At 35.1% G+C, this 21,724-nt stretch overlaps 1 protein-coding gene across 1 annotated transcript in view; it reads right to left on the bottom strand.

Moving 5' to 3' along the window:
* Nucleotides 1-20,137: 20,137 nt before the first annotated feature.
* The window catches only part of LOC307135627 (MAM domain-containing glycosylphosphatidylinositol anchor protein 2), a gene marked incomplete at both ends in the record, with an annotated part of 254,854 nt that continues 253,267 nt past the window's right edge, over nt 20,138-21,724 (bottom strand). The window contains 2 exons of the mRNA XM_079832200.1: nt 20,138-20,278; nt 20,375-20,508. Coding sequence (XP_079688326.1) covers nt 20,138-20,278; nt 20,375-20,508 — 275 coding nt within the window. The remainder of the gene's footprint in view (nt 20,279-20,374; nt 20,509-21,724) is intronic.

The following is a 21,724-nucleotide window of genomic DNA, read 5'->3' as shown; positions in this document are numbered from 1 at the left end:
GTGACTGATTTTAAAATAACCTCATATGAATGTTCCCATTACTTGTATAGAAACATCTCATATTTTTTCCCATCACCATGTCCCTTTAGGGGCTCTGTAGAATTGCACTGAACAGATGGAACATGCATAAAAAGATCGTAAAACCTTTATGTTCCCCCAAGAAACTTCACGTCCGCTCGCAATAAACTCAAAAGGTTTGGAAACTCAACATTTCTCAGGGGAATACAAAACATTTGCAAAAATTTTCTTCCTATCTCATATTTTTTCCCACCACCATGTCCCTTTAGGGGCTCCGTAGGATTGCACTGAAAAATAGCCATCAGAATTAAGTGCCATAGGAAAACTTTAACATAAAAGTCCTCACTTTGAAAAACAATTTAGAAGCTATTTTTACAATTACAAAGAAAGTAACAGATGGGAAAGATGGATCAGATGGAACCTATGGAACAGATGGGAAAGATGGAGCAGATGGGAAAGATGGATCAGATGGAACCTATTGAACAGATGGGAAAGATGGAGCAGATGGGAAAGATGGAACCTATGGAACAGATGGGAAAGATGGAGCAGATGGGAAAGATCGATCAGATGGAACCTATGGAACAGATGGGAAAGATGGAGCAGATGGGAAAGATAGATTAGATGGAACCTATGGAACAGATGGGAAAGATGGATCTGATGGAACCTATGGAACAGATGGGAAAGATGGATCCGATGGGAAATATGGATCAGATGAAATGGGGGAACAGATGAAATGGTGGAACATTTTGAACGGGTGAAAAGGTGCAACCAATGGGAAAGATGGATCCAATGGAACAGATGGGAAAAATGGATCCGATGGAACCTATGGAACAGATAAAAAGATGCAACAGATGGGAAAGATGGATCAGATAGAACCTATGGAACAGATGGGAAAGATGGATCCGATGGGAAAGATAGATCCGATGTAACCTATGGAACAGATAAAAAGATGGGAAAGATGGATCCGATGGAAAAGATGGATCCGATGGAACCTATGGAAGAGATCAAAAGATGCAACAGATGGGAGAGATGGATCCGATGGAACCTATGGAACAGATAAAAAGATGCAACAGATAGGAGAGATGGATCCGATGGAACCTATGGAACAGATAAAAAGATGCAACAGATGGGAAAGATGGATCAGATGGGAAAGATGGATCCGATGGAACCTATGGAACAGATAAAAAGAGGCAAGAGATGGGAAAGATGGATCTGATGGGAAAGATGGATCTGATGGAACCTATGGAACAGATAAAAAGATGCAACAGATGGGAAAGATGGATCCGATGGAACCTATGGAACAGATAAAAAGATGCAACAGATGGGAAAGATGCATCAGATGGAACAGATGGGAAAGATGGAACAGATTGAACCCATGAAACAGATAAAAAGATGCAACAGATGGGAAAGATGGATCAGATGGAACCTTTGGAACAGATGGGAAAGATGGAACAGATGGGAAAGATGGATCCGATGGAACCTATGGAACAGATAAAAAGAGGCAAGAGATGGGAAAGATGGATCTGATGGGAAAGATGGATCTGATGGAACCTATGGAACAGATAAAAAGATGCAACAGATGGGAAAGATGGATCCGATGGAACCTATGGAACAGATAAAAAGATGGATCAGATGGAACAGATGGGAAAGATGGAACAGATTGAACCCATGAAACAGATAAAAAGATGCAACAGATGGGAAAGATGGATCAGATGGAACCTTTGGAACAGATGGGAAAGATGGAACAGATGGGAAAGATGGATCCGATGGAACCCATGGAACAGATAAAGAGATGCAACAGATGGGAAAGATGGATCAGAAGGGAAATATGGATCCAATGGAACCTATGTAACAGATGGGAAATATGGATCAGATGGGAAAGATGGATCTGATGGAACCCATGGAACAGATGGGAAAGATGGATCAGATGGAACCCATGGAACAGATAAAAAGATGCAACAGATGGGAAAGATGGATCAGATGGAACCTATGGAACAGATGGGAAAGATGGAACAGATGGAACCCATGGAACAGATAAAAAGATGCAACAGATGGGAAAGATGGATCAGATGGAACAGATGGGAAAGATGGATCCGATGGAACCTATGGAACAGATGGGAAAGATGGATCTGATGGAACCCATGGAACAGATAAAAAGATGCAACAGATGGGAAAGATGGATCAGATGGAACCTATGGAACAGATGGGAAAGATGGATCAGATGGAACCTATGGAACAGATGGGAAAGATGGATCCGATGGGAAAGATGGATGCGAGGAAATTGTGGAACATTTTGAATGGGTGAAAAGGTGCAACAGATGGAAAAGATGGATCCGATGGATCAGATAAAAAAGATGGAACAGTGTGTTAAAAACATCCCACGCCCTCAGGAGAAAAGCGGAGACAATCTGCTTCTTTCAGAAAACTGATGCAAAACATTTCTGACAGAACACATGCATCTGCGTTAACATGATGATAAAACTGAAGTCTGTCTATTTAAATATGTCTAGTAAAATATACTTCCTTGCATCCCAGTTTAATATTCACAATCCCAGACAAAACAAACAAACACATTATTGGTGCTTTCAAAACATTGTTCCATTCATTAAACCAGTGGAGTGTGTCTGACTGGAAACCTGTTTGAAAACAGTCAAGAAAACCTTGCGGATGTTCACACTAGTTTCTGTCTGCATCTGTTCAGAACGGCCTGTCACAATAATCAGTTTCCCTCGCTACTGTAACTGAGAACCTGTGCAGGACAGAAGAGCAGAAATCATGATGAATTGAGTCGTGTGTGTGGCTCGGATCATTCAGACGGAGATACGAAGCGACTGCCAGCGGTGAAATATGAGCGCGCTGCTCCTGTAATGTGATTCTGGACGCTAAATTCAACCAGACAATAAATAAAGTTAATGATTATCGATAAAACTGATTTTGCTGCATGAGCATCCGGGCGAGTTGTTTTTCATTTGCATTCCGTTAAACTCCATTACAGATGAAAAATACATTTAATATACAATCCTGAGACTTTCTGCAGCAACATGAGACGCTTCTGAGCGGATCTCAGGGAACACATTTGGACTGGAGGAAAAAATCGAATTGTGACTTTTCTAATATAAATTGTGATTGAGTTTTGAAATGCATTAGTGCAGTGTAAAGGTGCCACTTTATCCTGAACTCAGCTTTAACTCGTATTATAACAATAGTTTGGAGGGTTTTTATGATGGTTTTGCCAAGACTTTTTGTTCAAGCGCCAGTCAGAGCCGGTCAGTCCAAACTCCTGCCAACACTCACACTTTACACGGCCAGAAACTGTAATCCTGTTTTAAAAAGTTCGAAAGTGACATTTATTTTGGCATATTGAAAACAAGATCAGATCAGAATGTGCATGTGTTTCTGAGAGCTTGATGGGATTTTTCTCCAATCAGACACTACATTACATTTTTTGTTCACTATGAAAAATATAAAACAGGCACAAATTGAGTCGAGAACCCTAGAGTTCTATAGAGAAACTTTTTGGCGTAAAGCGTTCTTTAAAATTGAGTTAAGAACCCTAGAGTTCTATATAGAACCTTTTTGGTGCAAAGCGTTCTTTAAAATTGAGTCAAGAACCCTAGAGTTCTATATAGAACCTTTTAGGCGTAAAGCGTTCTTTAAAATTGAGTCGAGAACCCTAGATTTCTATATAGAACCTTTTTGGCATAAAGTATTCTTTAAAATTGAGTCGAGAACCCTAGAGTTCTATATAGAAACTTTTTGGCGAAAAGCGTTCTTTAAAATTGAGTCAAGAACCCTAGAGTTCTATATAGAACCTTTTAGGCATAAAGCGATCTTTAAAATTTAGTCGAGAACCCTAGAGTTCTATATAGAACCTTTTTGGCGTAAAGCGTTCTTTAAAATTGAGTCGAGAACCCTAGAGTTCTATTTAGAACCTTTTTGGCATAAAGTATTCTTTAAAATTGAGTCGAGAACCCTAGAGTTCAATATATAACCTTTTTGGCGAAAAGCGTTCTTTAAAAATGAATTCAAGAACCCTAGAGTTCTATATAGAACCTTTTTGGCATAAAGCGTTCTTTAAAATTTAGTCGAGAACCCTAGAGTTCTATATAGAACCTTTTAGGCGTAAAGCGTTCTTTAAAATTGAGTCGAGAACCCTAGAGTTCTATATAGAACCTTTTTGGCATAAAGCGTTCTTTAAAATTGAGTCGAGAACCCTAGAGTTCTATATAGAACCTTTTTGGCGTAAAGCATTCTTTAAAATTGAGTCGAGAACCCTAGAGTTCTATAGAGAAACTTTTTGGCGTAAAGCGTTCTTTAAAATTGAGTCAAGAACCCTAGAGTTCTATATAGAACCTTTTAGGCGTAAAGCGTTCTTTAAAATTGAGTCGAGAACCCTAGAGTTCTATATAGAACCTTTTTGGCATAAAGCGTTCTTTAAAATTGAGTCGAGAACCCTAGAGTTCTATATAGAACCTTTTTGGCGTAAAGCATTCTTTAAAATTGAGTCGAGAACCCTAGAGTTCTATAGAGAAACTTTTTGGCGTAAAGCGTTCTTTAAAATTGAGTCAAGAACCCTAGAGTTCTATATAGAACCTTTTTGGTGCAAAGCGTTCTTTAAAATTGAGTCAAGAACCCTAGAGTTCTATATAGAACCTTTTAGGCGTAAAGCGTTCTTTAAAATTGAGTCGAGAACCCTAGAGTTCTATATAGAACCTTTTTGGCGTAAAGCATTCTTTAAAATTGAGTCGAGAACCCTAGAGTTCTATAGAGAAACTTTTTGGCGTAAAGCGTTCTTTAAAATTGAGTCAAGAACCCTAGAGTTCTATATAGAACCTTTTTGGTGCAAAGCGTTCTTTAAAATTGAGTCAAGAACCCTAGAGTTCTATATAGAACCTTTTAGGCGTAAAGCGTTCTTTAAAATTGAGTCGAGAACCCTAGAGTTCTATTTAGAACCTTTTTGGCATAAAGTATTCTTTAAAATTGAGTCGAGAACCCTAGAGTTCAATATATAACCTTTTTGGCGAAAAGCGTTCTTTAAAAATGAATTCAAGAACCCTAGAGTTCTATATAGAACCTTTTTGGCATAAAGCGTTCTTTAAAATTTAGTCGAGAACCCTAGAGTTCTATATAGAACCTTTTTGCCGTAAAGTGTTCTTTAAAATTGAGTCGAGAACCCTAGAGTTTTCAGACGGAGATACGAAGCGACTGCCAGCGGTGAAATATGAGCGCGCCGCTCCTGTAATGTGATTCTGGACGCTAAATTTAACCAGACAATAAATAAAGTTAATGATTATCGATAAAACTGATTTTGCTGCATGAGCATCCGGGCGAGTTGTTTTTCATTTGCATTCCGTTAAACTCCATTACAGATGAAAAATACTTTTAATATACAATCCTGAGACTTTCTGCAGCAACATGAGACGCTTCTGAGCGGATCTCAGGGAACACATTTGCACTGGAGGAAAAAATCGAATTGTGACTTTTCTAATATAAATTGTGATTGAGTTTTGAAATGCATTAGTGCAGTGTAAAGGTGCCACTTTATCCTGAACTCAGCTTTAACTCGTATTATAACAATAGTTTGGAAGGTTTTTATGACGGTTTTGCCAAGACGTTTTGGTCAAGCGCCAGTCAGAGCCGGTCAGTCCAAACTCCTGCCAACACTCACACTTTACACGGCCAGAAACTGTAATCCTGTTTTAAAAAGTTTGAAAGTGACATTTATTTTGGCATATTGAAACAAGATCAGATCAGAATGTGCATGTGTTTCTGAGAGCTTGATGGGATTTTTCTCCAATCAGACACTACATTAAATTTTTTGTTCACTATGAAAAATATAAAACAGGCACACATTATTATGCTGTTGTAATTGTACTGTTGTGCTGTAAAATAAAAATATTATTATTATATTTTTCTAAAAATGTATTTTTTTATTTTACAGTGAAATATTACAGTTATTAAATAACAATACTACTAGTAGGCCTAATAATAATAATAATAAGTTAAATAACTCTAGAGTTCTATATAGAACCTTTTTGGCATATAGGGTTCTTTAAAATTGAGTCGAGAACCCTAGAGTTCTATATAGAACCGTTTTGGCATAAAGCGTTCTTTAAAGTTGAGTCGAGAACCCTAGAGTTCTATATAGAACCGTTTTGGCGTAAAGCATTCTTTAAAATTGAGTCGAGAACCCTAGAGTTCTATATAGAACCTTTTTGGCGTAAAGAGTTCTTTAAAATTGAGTCGAGGACCCTAGAGTTCTATATAGAACCTTTTTGGCAAAAAGCGTTCTTTAAAATTGAGTCGAGGACCCTAGAGTTCTATATAGAACCTTTTTGGCGAAAAGCATTCTTTAAAATTGAGTCGAGGACCCTAGAGTTCTATATAGAACCTTTTTGGCATAAAGGGTTCTTTAAAATTAAGTCTAGAACCCTAGAGTTCTATATAGAACCTTTTTGGCATAAAGCGTTCTTTAAAGTTGAGTCGAGAACCCTAGAGTTCTATATAGAACCTTTTTGGAGTAAAGCATTCTGTAAAATTGAGTCGAGTACCTTTGAGTTCTATATAGAACCTTTTTGGTATAATGTGTTCTTTAAAATTGAGTCGAGAACCCTAGAGTTCTATATAGAACCTTTTTGGCATAAAGCCTTCTTTAAAATTGAGTCGAGAACCCTAGAGTTCTTTATAGAACCTTTTTGGCATGAAGCATTCTTTAAAATTGAGTCGAGAACCCTAGAGTTCTATATAGAACCTTTTTGGCGTAAAGCGTTCTTTAAAATTGAGTTGAGAACCCTAGAGTTCTATGTAGAACCTTTTTGGCATAAAGCGTTCTTTAAAATTGAATTGAGAACCCTAGAGTTCTATATAGAACCTTTTTGGCATAAAGTGTTCTTTAAAATTAAGTTGAGAACCCTAGAGTTCTATTTAGATCCTTTTTGGCATGAAGCGTTCTTTAAAATTGAGTCGAGAACCCTAGAGTTCTATTTGGAACCTTTTTTGGCATAAAGTGTTTTTTAAAATTGAGTCGAGAACCTTTGAGTTCTATATAGAACCTTTTTGGCATAACATGTTCTTTAAAATTGAGTCAAGGACCCTAGAGTTCTATATAGAACCTTTTTGGCATGAAGCCTTCTTTAAAACTGAGTTGAGAACTCTAGAGTTCTTTATAGAACCTTTTTGTCATGAAGCATTCTTTAAAATTGAGACGAGAACCCTAGAGTTCTATATAGAACCTTTTTGGCATAAAGCGTTCTTTAAAATTGAGTCTAGAACCCTAGAGTTCTATATAGAATGTTTTTGGCGTGAAGCGTTCTTTAAAATTGTGTCGAGAACCCTAGAGTTCTATATAGAACCTTTTTGGCGTAAAGCGTTCTTTAAAATCGAGTCGAGAACCCTAGAGTTCTATATAGAACCTTTTTGGCGTAAAGCGTTCTTTAAAATCGAGTCGAGAACCCTAGAGTTCTATATAGAACCTTTTTGGCGTAAAGCGTTCTTTAAAATCGAGTCGAGAACCCTAGAGTTCTATATAGAACCTTTTTGGCGAAAAGCGTTCTTTAAAATCGTGTCAAGAAACCCAAAGAACCCCAAAAAGGTTCTATATAAGGAAACATGTCTTAAATAAGTAGATAATACTTTCATGTTTATTGGTTATTTACATTTCGTCTACTGATAAAGTACGTCTACGAGCTGCTTAATTCATACAATTCTATTTAAACGAAAAAATAAATGAAAACAAAATAAATTAATAAAAGCTAAATCCATCAAATGATGTGATGATGGGATGATTCTGTACATGAACCCGGATATATAGAACCTTTTCTTCTCTTCTCTTCAGTTATGTCTTTTGGTTTTGGGATGAAATACGAGCAGAAGATTTATTGAGATGACTGGTGTGTTTATGGAGCATGAGTGATAAAACCCTCTCAGGGAGTCTCTCTTCTCTTCTCTCGGTGTCTGGAGAACGCGGGTCGGTTCTTGACACACTAATTACACCCTTTCAAATGGATTGGCTATGAGCCCTGCTTCAGAACAATCCATACATCTGCAGCGCTGCGGCCGTCGCAACATACAATTAAAAAGCCACGCTCCACTGTTCATGCACATCAATACTGCGGAGATCACGAGGCCTGGAACTCGACAGAACCCGATGTTCTCGAGTGGGCCAGATAAAGGTAATCTATTGACCTTGTGCTTAAACACTTGAGAAACGATTGCAGATGCGCTCAGAGCATTCGTCTGGAGAATGTGGAGGACATGCAGACAAAACCATAAAGATGCCGCATTTATTACTCAAGTTAAAATAATCAAATAAAGTCAAAATGATCACAGACTAAGTAGCAATTATGTTGTACCAAGTCTTTAAAGATTAAAAAGACAAAATTATGACTTTCAATGCCATAATTATGACTTTTTGTCACTTTTTTTTAAATCATTTTTTTTGTTGCCATGATTGACTTTCGTCGTTATTTAGACGTTTGTCATCCTTTACATTTTTTTTTGTCATAATTGTCTTTTTAAGTCATAATTTAGACTTTTTTGTTATAATATTGACTTTATTTGTCTTAATTTTGACTTTTTATGTGATCATTTTAACTGTCATAATTGACTCTTAAAGGCATAATTAAATTTTTTGTCAATTAAATTTTTTTGTCATAATTTAGACTTTAATTATGACAAAAAAATTAAATTATGACAAAAATGTAATTATGCCTTTAAAAGGCATTTAGACGTTTGTCATCCTTTAAATTAGTTTTTTTGGTCATAATTGTCTTTTTAAGTCATAATTTAGACTTTTTGTTATAATTTTGACTCCATATGTCCTAATTTCAACTTTGTCATGATTGACTTTTAAGTCATTATGTAGACTTTTCATAATTTAGACTTTTTTTCATAATTACATTTTTTGTCATTATTTTATTTTTGTCATAATTTAAATTTGTTGTCATAATTGACTTTTAAGTCATAATTGTATTTGATTTTTTAAATAATTTTTTAATAATTTTAATGTTTTTAGTCACAATTTAGACCTTTTTGTCATCATTTTGACTGTCATGATTGACTTTTTAAATCATAGTGTAGACTTTATATTTATGTCACAATTTTAACTGTCATCATTCACTTTTTTGTCAATGTTTTTTGCCATGATTGACATTGTGCCAACACACACACACACACACACACACACACACACACGCACGCACGCACGCACACACGCACGCACGTGTAAAAAGGTAATTTTGACCTTTTGTCATAATTAAATTTTTTTGTCATAACTAACTTTTTATGTCATAATTAAAAAAATTTGTTGTAATTTCGACCTTTTGTCATAATTTAAATGTTTTGGTCATAATTAAAATTTTTCGGTCATAATTGATTTTTTAAGTCATAATTTCAACTTTTTGTCATATTTTCGGGTTTTTGTCATTTGTCTCAGTATATCATATTTTAGAATTTTTGTTACTACATTTTTTGGGTCATAATTGACTTTTTAAGTCATAATTTCATCTTTATGTCATAATTTCGGGTTTTTGTCAATTGACTCAGTATATCATAATTTATAATTTTTTTCATAATTTAGTTTTTTTTGTCATAATTGGCTTTTGAGTCATAATTTCGACTTTTTGTCATAATTGACTTTTTAAGTCAGGTTTTTGTCATTTGTCTCTGTATATCATATTTTAGAATTTTTGTCATCATTACATTTTTTTGTCATAATTTACTTTTTAAGTCATCATTTTAAATTTTTGTCATAATTTCTGGTTTTTGTCATTTGACTCAGTATATCATAATTAATTTTTTTTGTCATAATTTCGACCTTTTGTCATAATTTTTTTTGTTTGTCATAATTTACATTTTTTGGTCATAATTGACTTTTTAAGTCATAATTTCGGGTTTTTGTCATAAATTTGACTTTTTGTCAATTAAATGAATGTACTATATTTTAGTTTGATGTTTTTTATTACTTTTTTTAGGGGATTTTATGGTTCTAAATTATATTTATGCAGAAGTTATGATGCATTTATTGACTTTTTGAGCATTGACATGAAAGTGAAATGTACAACTGAAAATGTCGTAAATCTTAAAAATTTGGTCTCTTTTTTTAAAGACGAGTAATTTTTTTTTTTTTTTAAGTAATGGAAGTTTAAGTTTATAGTTATGAAAAATGCACAAAAATACTATTTTCAATTTTTATATGAAACATATTTCCATATATATAAGTATTCCTATGAATAAAAAAAAAAAAAAAAAAAACATTCAGTCAAAAATGACCAAAGAGCCCCAGAGGTTTAAATATTTATACTGTAAAAAATATTATATTGGAAAACATTTAAATATATTTACATATCTATATCCTTTTTTCTTTTGTGCTTTAAGATGTATAAACCTAAAGAGAAACATAAAATAACCTCATGATAACAGACCAGTCTTTAGAAAACAGAAGAAGAAGCAAAATCTGTACATTTAATTATTTCTATTCTATTATTTATGTATATACATAACCCAGTTAAAGGCCTCAGTTTGAAAACCTCTGAACATTTGAAATATCAAAAAGTAAATTTGATACATTTTTGTGTCTGTTCTGATCTTTAACTTACGGTAAAAAGACATCCTACAATGCTTTTAAATGTTGTGCAAGATGGTTGATAATATTTCATATTTCAATCTAATAATCCGCTGTGACAACATGCCCCGGTGTGTGTTGTGTGAAACGTTCAGTATCAGAATCTGAGACTTTAATGTTTGAGACTGAACAGAAACGTGCATAAATAAATAAATATCGTCTCGTTAGAATGCAAATTCCTCCAGGAACAGGCAGAGAGATTTTCCGCAATGCGTTTCACCGACACAAATGTAAAATAGCTTCTTTATTATTTTTTTCATCATTAGTTGCAAGAATGACACACGAAATGGATGGTAAATCCAAAGAAATACAGTGAAAGGAAGCATTATTGGATGTGAGTGAGTGAAGGATCATTACAGGACATCAGATCAGATCAGGGTCGAGGTCTAGCACACCATAAACACACACACTCTTCAGAAGCAGCTGCATTCATGAGCTCGTGTGTGTGTGTGTGTGTGTGTGTGTGAGACTCTCCCTTCTGAAGCACTGAAACAACACGGAAATATATTTGGGACAAGGTCATCGTCTACATTTATCCTCAGGTCCCAGTTCAACTGCTCTTGAAAACTGCAGGCATACACAAGACCAGGGAACGTTCCAGTAACGTTAATAGAACGTTTGTTCACGTTATCTGGTCCCTCGTTTATAGTCATTCATGGAACATTTCAAATGTTTTTAAAACTCAACATTTTATCATGGCATTCGAGCTGGGCGATATATTTATTCATATTTTTCAGACAATATTTAATAGCCTACAAATGTTAAGATTTAAAAAGTAAAACACTGTTTCGCACTAAACCAACACAAAGAACATTTCTCATTTCTATGCACCAACAATACATAATGATAAACAGCAATATTCACCCGTACTAAAACATTTTAATGCATGAAAGGATTGGTCAATCCGTTTATTGAAACGAACAGTTTGAAGTGAACCACACACTAACTCCAAATAAAAAAGTGCTTCGAAATCATTGCAATACTCACGAATGTTGCCTAATTTATTATCACCAGCATAAAGTGCTCAATATATCGCCCAGCTCTAAAGGAAAAACATCATCATAAACTGGCAAGGTTCTCTCAACGTTATGAAAAAACGTTAATACAACTCTAATAATGTTCTCTAAACTTTAGCACAAAAACAATATTTATACATTGTATTTATACATACAATAATTTTACATAATTAGTTTCATGTAACGTTGATAAATGTTGCTACTTGTTTCAGAACGTTCAGAGAACTTTCAAAAGTAACACAAACAATGTTTGCGAAATGGAATGTTCCCTTAACGTTCGCATAACCAAGAAAAAACGTTTTTATAACGTTCAGAAAACATTCAATAGTAACACAATGTTTGCGAAATGGATTGTTCCCTTAACGTTTGCATTAACCAAGAAAAAACTTTTTAAAAACGTTCAGAGAACTTTCAAAAGTAACACAAACAATGTTTGCGAAATGGAATGTTCCCGTAACGTTCGCATAACCAAGAAAAAACGTTTTTAAAACGTTCAGAGAACTTTCAAAAGTAACACAATGTTTGCGAAATGGAATGTTCCCTAAACGTTTGCATAACCAAGAAAAAACGTTTTTAAAACATTCAGAGAACTTTCAAAAGAAACTCAAACAATGTTTACGAAATGGAATGTTCCCTAAACGTTCGCATAACCAAGAAAAAACGTTTTTAAAATATTGAATTTTCAAAAGTAACAAAAACAATGTTTGCGAAATGGAATGTTCCCATAATGTTCGCATTACCAAGAAAAAACATTTTTATTACATTCAGAGAACATTCAAAAGTTAATTTCTTACAATTTTTGCGAAATCGAATGTTCCTGTAACATTCGCATAATGTTTGCGAAATCGAATGTTCCTGTAACGTTCGCATAACCAAGAAAAAATGTTTTTAAAACATTCAGGGAACATTCAAAAGCAACACAACAATGTTTGCGAATTGGAATGTTCCCGTAATGTTTACATAACCAAGAAAAAACATTTTTATAACATTTAGAGAACATTCAAATGATAAGTTCTCACAATGTTTGCGAAATTGAATGTTCCTGTAACGTTCGCAAAATGTTTGCGAAATAGAATGTTCCCGTAACGTTCGCATAACCAAGAATTTTTTTTAATAACGTTCAGAGAACTTTCAAAAGTAACATAAACAATGTTTGCGAAATGGAACGTTCACGTTACGTTCACATAATCAAGAAAAAACGTTATAACATTTAGAGAACTTTCAAAAGTAACACAATGTTTGCGAAATGGAACGTTCACGTTACGTTCACATAATCAAGAAAAAACGTTATAACATTTAGAGAACTTTCAAAAGTAACACAATGTTTGCGAAATGGAACGTTCACGTAACGTTCGTATAACCAAGAAAAAACGTTTTTATAACGTTCAGAGAACTTTCAAAAGTAACACAATGTTTGCAAAATAGAATGTTCCCTAAACGTTCGTATAACCAAGAAAACATTTTTTCATAATGTTCAGAGAACTTTCAAAAGTAACACAAACAATGTTTGCGAAATGGAATGTTCCCAAAACGTTCGCATAACAAAGAAAAAACGTTTTTATAACATTCAGAGAACATTCGGGAAACCTTAATGGGAATGTTAACATAACGTCATATTTTTTTAAAGCTGAAATTACTTACAGACTTCATTTGGCAACATGTAAATTATGATAACACTTGTGTATTACGTTGATGCCTTAAGCCCTTGATTAGCATCACTGGTACAGGTTTGTTTTACTGTAGAACATCGTACAGAAACTAAGACTTGTGTTTTTGATGCTGAAGTCCTGTAATGATTGTCAGTCACTGGACTGTGAATGGACTCTTTTACACCATGTAGTGACTCTGTTTCCTGACCAATGGGACACCGCATATACCAGCACATATATGTGACGCGCTCCAGTAAAACCAGCGGGACGTCTTCATTATTCACCCGCGCTGCCATTTCAGCAAGAGGTCACAAACTGAAGGTTGTTTTGGGGCTCCTGGCAGGAAATTGTACATTATGGTCTGGCGCTTCATGACCTGAACCTCTTGTTGTTTGTCACTAATGTGATGCGACAACGCAGCGAGTGCTGCAGAATATTAATGCTTCCATTATGAACCGGCTACTGAGGTACAAATACATTTCTGTGGCATTTCAAGTAAAAGAGTTGAAATGAGCCGCTTTATGCACATCTACACTTCTAAAATAACATAAATATCATACACTACCGCTCAAAAGTGTGGAATAATGAAGACTTTTTAAATGTTTTTGAGTCTTTTCTACGGAAGCCCTGATCCGCAAAGTAAAAAAATAATAAAAATCTGTAAAAAAAAAAAGATATTAAAGTCAAAATATTTCGAGAATAAATTCGAAATACCGATTTTTTTACTTTGTGGTATTTAAATTTTATCCCTTGTTTGGTGATATTTACTGTACGTTAAGGGCAATTAGGATAGTGTGTGTGTTCCGTCAATGAGGCTGTGTTTGTAATTTTGACTTTATTCTCGAAATATTTCGACTTTAATCTCGAAATTCTAGAATTTTTTTTTTTTACAGATTTTTTTTTTTACTTTGCGGTTCAGGGCTTCCGTACTTTTCTGCTCGGCAAAGCGGCATTTATTTGATCAAAAATACAGTAAAAATTGTGAAATATTATTCCAATTATTCCAAGAGTTGAAATGAGCCGCTTTATGCACATCTACACTTCTAAAATAAAATAAATATCATACACTACCACTCAAAAATGTGGAATAATGAAGACTTTTTAAATGTTTTTGAGTCTTTTCTACGGAAGCCCTGATCCGCAAAGTAAAAAAAAAAAAAAATCTGTAAAAAAAATCTCGAATTTCGAGATTAAAGTAAAAATATTTCGAGAATAAATTCGAAATACAGATTTTTTTATTTTTTTTACTTTGCAGTATTTAAATTTTATCCCTTGTTTGGTGATATTTACTGTGCGTTAAGGGCAATTAGGATAGTGTGTGTGTTCCGTCAGTGAGGCTGTGTTTGTAATTTTGACTTTATTCTCGAAATATATTTCGACTTTTATCTCGAAATTCTAGATTTTTTTTTTTTACTTTTCTGCTCAGCAAAGCGACATTTATTTGATCAAAAATACAGTAAAAATTGTGAAATATTATTCCAATGTAAAGTAAAGTGTAATGTGACACTGAAGACTGGAGTAATGATGAAATAAATGACACTTTACTATATATTCACAAAGAGAACAGCTGATCTACACTGGAGGAATATTTCATAATTTTTACTGTACTTATGATCAAATAAACGCAGCCTTGGTGAGCTTCTCAAAAACATCAAAAAATCTTCATTATTCCAAACTTACATGTGAATTTGCGTTTTAATTTCCCGCTGGTTTTGCAGGGAGACGGTCACGTATATGATTGCTTAAGAACAGCATTTTTAATGTTTGAATAGATGTTGTGCTTCCTTTGACTCGTACATAAAACATCTCATATAAATCTCAATGAACAGAGCTTCTTTACATATACAAGTACAGTTACCAAACCAGCAAAGTCGGCTTTTTTCCGCCCACTTCGGATATTTTCAGCAATGCAAGGGAGACGACGAGAAATAAAGACAGTAAAAGTTGGAACATTTCAACGTAAATAAGAAGAAGAAACGAGACATTGTCAAAAAACATTTTCGTATTGTTTTTTTTGTTTTTTTGTTTACAACACCCTTTTTAAAAAAGGGTAGATACCGCCACCGTTTTTCACAGTTTGTGTGTAAAAGCTGAGACACATTCTGGATAGAGTAATAAAATATTATTATACTTATGAATATTTCATTTTTTTCTCTCAGAATGCACATTGTTCGGTATATAAATGGCATGAGGAGGGCCTGTCCGTTCCAAGGCCCGTTAGCGTTTCGTTATGGACGGAGAGCGTGAAACATTCAGCGAACACCTGCGCGACGTCCCTCCGGCGTCCAATCATGACGGTCACAGTCGCATTCCAGCACTTGAGGGGCGATAGAAATGAGTATAAAATAGCCCATCAGAGATGTTAGAAACATTGACGTTTGGTGTCGATGGCCAGGCTAACGGATCGGTTTTTAACCTGAAGGCACTTCTTTTTTAATGGCAGAACTTCTGTCACTCAACTGGTACTGGGAACGGCGACCAACCAGAGTCTTTTACCGTCACGAAACGCTGGGAACGCGAGCACAGTGTTTGTGAAGTCAGGCTGCTACTGGAGTCGCGGTATAAACGCTCTTTTATTGGCGTTTTCAAAGCACCAAGCCAGACGAAACCAAAGAAGAGATGTGAGAAAAGATTGTGTTGATTGTACTCCAAATCACCAGAAAAAATGCATCAAGATGATTCGTGAAAATGGTTTTGCTTCCCTTTCGGTTAAATCCATACATCCAGCGGGCGAAGGATCCAGTAGTCCTTGTGCTTTTCAAATCCTCTGTCGAGTCCAGACACGAGAACATCTTACTGAACCTCGGCAGGAAATTGTATTTTTTGATTGCGTATCGTCGCCGTCGGGCGGAAACCTCGTATCTCGTAATCAGGAAATTGCGGTTTTATATATGGTCAGACACTCGCATGTGTCATCATATTATTAACATTTGACCAAAATCAAGCTCAAACTGAATTTTTGACTAGCGAATGTTGGCCATACGTGTTTCGAAGTACATTTTCATGAACATACACAGGTTATAATGCTAGACTAAGACACTCTTCTCCTCCTCAAATACATAAATCATCAGCCGTTATGTTTCTTGAGTAAAGAAAACACTGTATTATTATGTATCTTATTCAAACAAACGGTTCTTCATTTACCATTGCATTGCAAACAAGCAGAGACGCTCCAAACTGAGATAGAGGGGGCGGAGTTATGAGGTTTGACTGACAGTTTGAGGAGCCAATGGAGTTACTAGCTTTAGTCAATTTTCATTTGTTAAAAACAAAACATATACAATCACAAATCAATTTCCTGAAAAGTAGCTATGGTTAGACACTCGCATGTGTCTTTATATTATTAATATTTTACCAAAATCAAGCTCAAACCAAATTAGTTTTTGACCAGCGAACGTCGGACATACGTGTTTCATTGGTTAAAAACAAAACAGCTACTTTTCAAGAAATTGATTTGTGATTTTATATATTATTAGACACTCGCATGTGTCTTTATATTATTAACATTTGACCAAAATCAAGCTCAAGCCTAATGAGTTTTTGACCAGCGAACGTCGGACATACGTGTTTCGAATGACATTTTCATGAACATAAACAAGTTATAAAGTTTAATGTGGGTACTTTGTTTTTTCTGTCATTTGACCAAAATCTCATATTATTAAAGATGAAGTGCTTATTTTTCGACTGTGATTCGACGACAAATGCTAGACTAAGACACTCTTCTCCTCCTCAAATACATAAATCATCAGCCGTTATGTTTCTTGAGTAAAGAAAACGCTGTACTTATTCAAACAAACGGTTCTTAATTTACCATTGCATTGCAAACAAGCAGAGATGCTCCAAACTGAGATAGAGGGGGCGGAGTTATGAGGTTTGACTGACAGTTTGAGGAGCCAATGGAGTTACTAGCTTTAGTCACTTTTCATTGGTTAAAAACAAAACAGCTACTTTTCAGGAAATTGATTTGTGATTGTATATATGGTCAGACACTCGCATGTGTCTTTATATTATTAACATTTGACCAAAATCAAGCTCAAACTGAGATTTGACCAGCGAATGTCTTTTGCCTGTCATTATAGACAGCAAGTGTTGCAAATGACATTTTTATGTACATACACAAGTTACAAAGTATTGTAGCTATATGGGTGCTCAGTTTTTATTTACCATTGCATTGCAAACAAGCAGAGACGCTCCAAACTGAGATAGAGGGGCGGAGTTATGAGGTTTGACTGACAGTTTCAGGAGCCAATGGAGTTACGAGCTTTACGAGAGACATAAAGAGTGACCGATAGTAATGATTTACCCTATGAAAAAAATGAATAAATTATGAAATATGGAGATTTGAGGTTTCCACCCGACAGCGACAAAACATTACTTTTCTGTTTAGGTTTGTGGTTGTTTCATGGTGTTATTCCCGGTGTTGTGCCTTCTCAGCGATCCGAAAGCATAAATCTTTGGTGATAAAATATTACGGGACGCATCTTGAGTCTCTTCTCATGTGGAGCGTCACCTCTGACGAAAGAATACGGTAAAAAACAGTGTGACGCTCAATGGCCATATACTGGAGACGGTGTGTGGAGCCGCTCCTCTGATAGCTGTGGGAAAACACACACAGAGAGAGGTTAGCATTAACCAGAGAACTACATCAAAACTCACTATAGGGTCATTCCATGGCAAATCAACCAGTCAAAATTACCATTGAAAATTGTTAAAATTCAACAAATTGAACATGGAGCCATATTGAGATCCCCATATCTCTGGGGTTGTACTATATAGGGCCTTAAAAATGGAGACGGCAAGAGAAAGGTTTGTTTAGAACCTGAATCTAAAAGGATATTGAGATATCTTTAATACTTCTTGAGTTACAGCCATGCAAACTTTGGAAAAAGAACATTTATGGCACCCAGAGAGGTATATTCAATGCAATTGTGTTGATGGAATAAAACGAGAAACATTTCTAGTTTCAACATTATTAGCTGTTCAGATATTCTTCTTTAAAAGAAAAATGCATCAGCTGTATGCAAAGTGACCCACATTTGTTTTTTTGCCACTGAAAATTTTAAATTTTCCCAATTTACTCATGGAGCCGCATTGAGATCCTCTTTTCTCTGGAAATGAACTGTATAGGGCATTAAAATGGAAATACCAAGAGAAAAGTTTATTAAGAACCAAAATCCAAAAGGATATTGAGATATCTTTAATACTTCTTGAGTTACAGCCATGCAAACTTTGGAAAAAGAACATTTATGCACCCAGAGAGGTATATTCAATGCAATTGTTTTAGAAAAAAACAAGACACATTTCTAATTTTAACATTATTTGTCGTTCAGATATTCTTCTTTAAAAGACAAACGCATCATCTGTATGCAAAGTGACCCACATTTGTTTTTTTGCCACTGAAATTTTTCCAATTTACTCATGGAGCCGCATTGAGATCCTCTTTTCTCTGGAAATGACCCGTATAGGGCATTAAAAATGGAAATACCAAGAGAAAAGTTTATTAAGAACCAAAATCCAAAAGGATATTAAGATATATTGAATACTTTAAGAGTTACAGCCATGCAAACTTTGGAAAAAGAACATTTATGGTACTCACACAGGTGTATTCCATGCAATTGTGTTAGAAGAAAAAAACGAGATGCATTTCTAATTTTAACATTATTTGCTGTTCAGATATTCCTCTTTAAAAGACAAAAGCATCAGCTGCATGCAAAGTGACCCATATTTTTGGTTTTTGGCCACTGAATGTGTGAACAATTTACTCACGGAGCCGCATTGAGATCCCCATATCTCTGGGAATGAACTGTATAAGGCATTAAAAATTGAGATGCCAAGAGAAAAGTTTATTAAGAACTAAATTCTAAAAGAATACTTTAATACTTATAGAGTTACAGCCATGCAAACTTGGGGCAAAAACACAAAAAGTGCCTTTTTTGAACGGTCACCATTGGCATATAATAAAACAACGATTGATAAAGTAAACAGATTTCACTAATAAATCTACCAATCTCTGTGTGAGAATAAAATAAAGATGCTGCCATCTTTCTAAAGTCATTTTTACCCCCCTGTATTTTGGCTTCCAATCTCAGGTGAACATTGTCATTTTGACCCTCCTCAACAAAATAGTGGATTACTCAGTATTTATACATTCCTTACATTTAATATTTGTCTTTCATCCCTATTCATGTGTATTTTTTCAGACAGTAAATTAAAAAAATGGATCTGAGGAAGTTTCCGAAATGTTATTGATTTGACATAGAATGACCCAATAGTATAAACTCGCTAAATTGTGTCCTGAGTGATGGCCAGGCCTATAGACGCTGGCATTAACGTGTGTTTTGTGATTTCTGGACCACATTAGGAGTCAGGTGTAAATGCACTGAAGACACATTGTGATCGCTGAAAACACTGACGCGGGGAATTATTCATGTCTGGAGCACAGCATTAAAATCCGCCTCGTGTTTTTCATACCTACGGCTGGTCATAAATGTCGGTGTGATTCACAATCATCCTCCAGTGCATATGACTGCAGTGTTTTATCATTCTCTAGATGTCCATGAAGCTTGTATTCACGACACAAACACACCTCGTGGAGAGATCGATGTGAAACGTCTCACGCGTTTTTTGATAATAATGGAAAACCTGTTATATTCCAGCCTAATAATAATGCTTATCACATAACTTCACTCGATGCACACAGCCTTAGTTTGGCTCCAGAAGGAAGGCTTTCCATTCTTGTCAATTCCAGCCCATTACCTGCCCTCATTTCTGTTTTTCTCTCTGTTTGTTCTAGTGTAATTACTGAGCTCTCTTGGACAACATTGCACACATAATTACGGCCTGGTTGCCATGGAGATGCATGCTCGATACGTACGATTGGACGGAGGGTCAGGACACTCCCCCTCCTCCAGCGTGACATCATCAACGGCAATGTCCCCTTCGATCCCGGGACCGCGAATGCCCTCAAATATCACCTGTGTGACGGAAATAGAACACAAACAAAACAAATGCTCACTTCCGTAATGCATCCGATATACACTGAATAAATGTTAACTGTACATTTCACTCACCTGGAAGGAGGAAATAGGATGGATACTAATTTTGGCCTGTCTCCATCGGTCCCCTTGGTTCCCGCTGAGGGACCACACTGGACCTGCGTCTGAAGTCGACTGACCTTTCTGCTTCACAAACGCATTCAGAGAGCCTGCGGGAAAAACACAATCCATTAATTTAACAACAGACCTCCTCAGATGAACTCAGCGCTGTAAGAGTATCTGCTGGAGAATCAATCAATCCACTTACAAACAGATTGGATTCTACCTCGTCGAAGCAATCACTTCTGCTTTACCTACTTGGGGCTGAATGTTCAAACAAGACGGTTTTGAGGTCTATTTATCCTCCATAACATCAGACTAGTGGAAATAAAACAAACTTTTAAGTGTTTATTTTATCGCACGTTATCTATTCACAATCCATCTCTTTAAAGGCAGTGAGTTTGAGTCAGAAATCTCTACAGTAAACTTATTCAGATCTATATTGTGAAGGGTTGATCTGCTTTATTTATATGACATTTTATTCCTAAAAACATGGTGAAAATGTATTTGTTTTCTACAGGGCCCTGGAAAAAATAGTGAATATATTAAATCATGCGGACGATTTAGTAAAACGAGCGAATACATTATTATATCATGAGCACGATTTAGTAAAACAAGCGAAAAAATTATTATATAATGAGAATGATTTAGTAAAACGAGCGAATAAATTATTATATCATGAGCACGATTTAGTAAAACTAACGAACAAATTATTATATCATGAGCACAATTTAGTAAAACAAGCGAACAAATGATTATATCATGAGCACGATTTAGTCAAACTAGCGAACAAATTATTATATCATGGGAACGATTTAGTAAAACGAGCTAATAAATTATATCATGAGCACGATTTAGTAAAACGAGCGAATGAATTATTATATCATATTCACAATTTACCGAACAAATTATTATATCATGTTCATGATTTAGCGAACAAATTATTATATCATGAGAACGATTTAGCAAACAAATTATTATATCATGAGAACGATTTAGTAAAACAAGCGAACAAATTATTATATCATGAGCACGATTTAGCGAACAAATTATATCATGAGAACGATTTAGCGAACAAATTAATATATCATGAGAACGATTTAGTTAAACAAGCGAACAAATTATTATATCATGAGAACGATTTAGCGAATAAATTATAACATGTTCACGATTTAGCGAATAATTTATTATATCATGAGAACGATTTAGCAAAACAAGCGAACAAATTTTTATATCATGTTCACGATTTAGCGAATAAATTATATCATGTTCACGATTTAGTGAACAAATTATTATATCATGAGAACGATTTAGTAAAACAAGCGA

The sequence above is a fragment of the Gobio gobio genome (genome assembly GCF_949357685.1).
Source record: "Gobio gobio genome assembly, chromosome: 12".
NCBI classification, from domain to species: domain Eukaryota; kingdom Metazoa; phylum Chordata; class Actinopteri; order Cypriniformes; family Gobionidae; genus Gobio; species Gobio gobio.
This window is presented reverse-complemented; position numbering and strand designations above follow the sequence as displayed.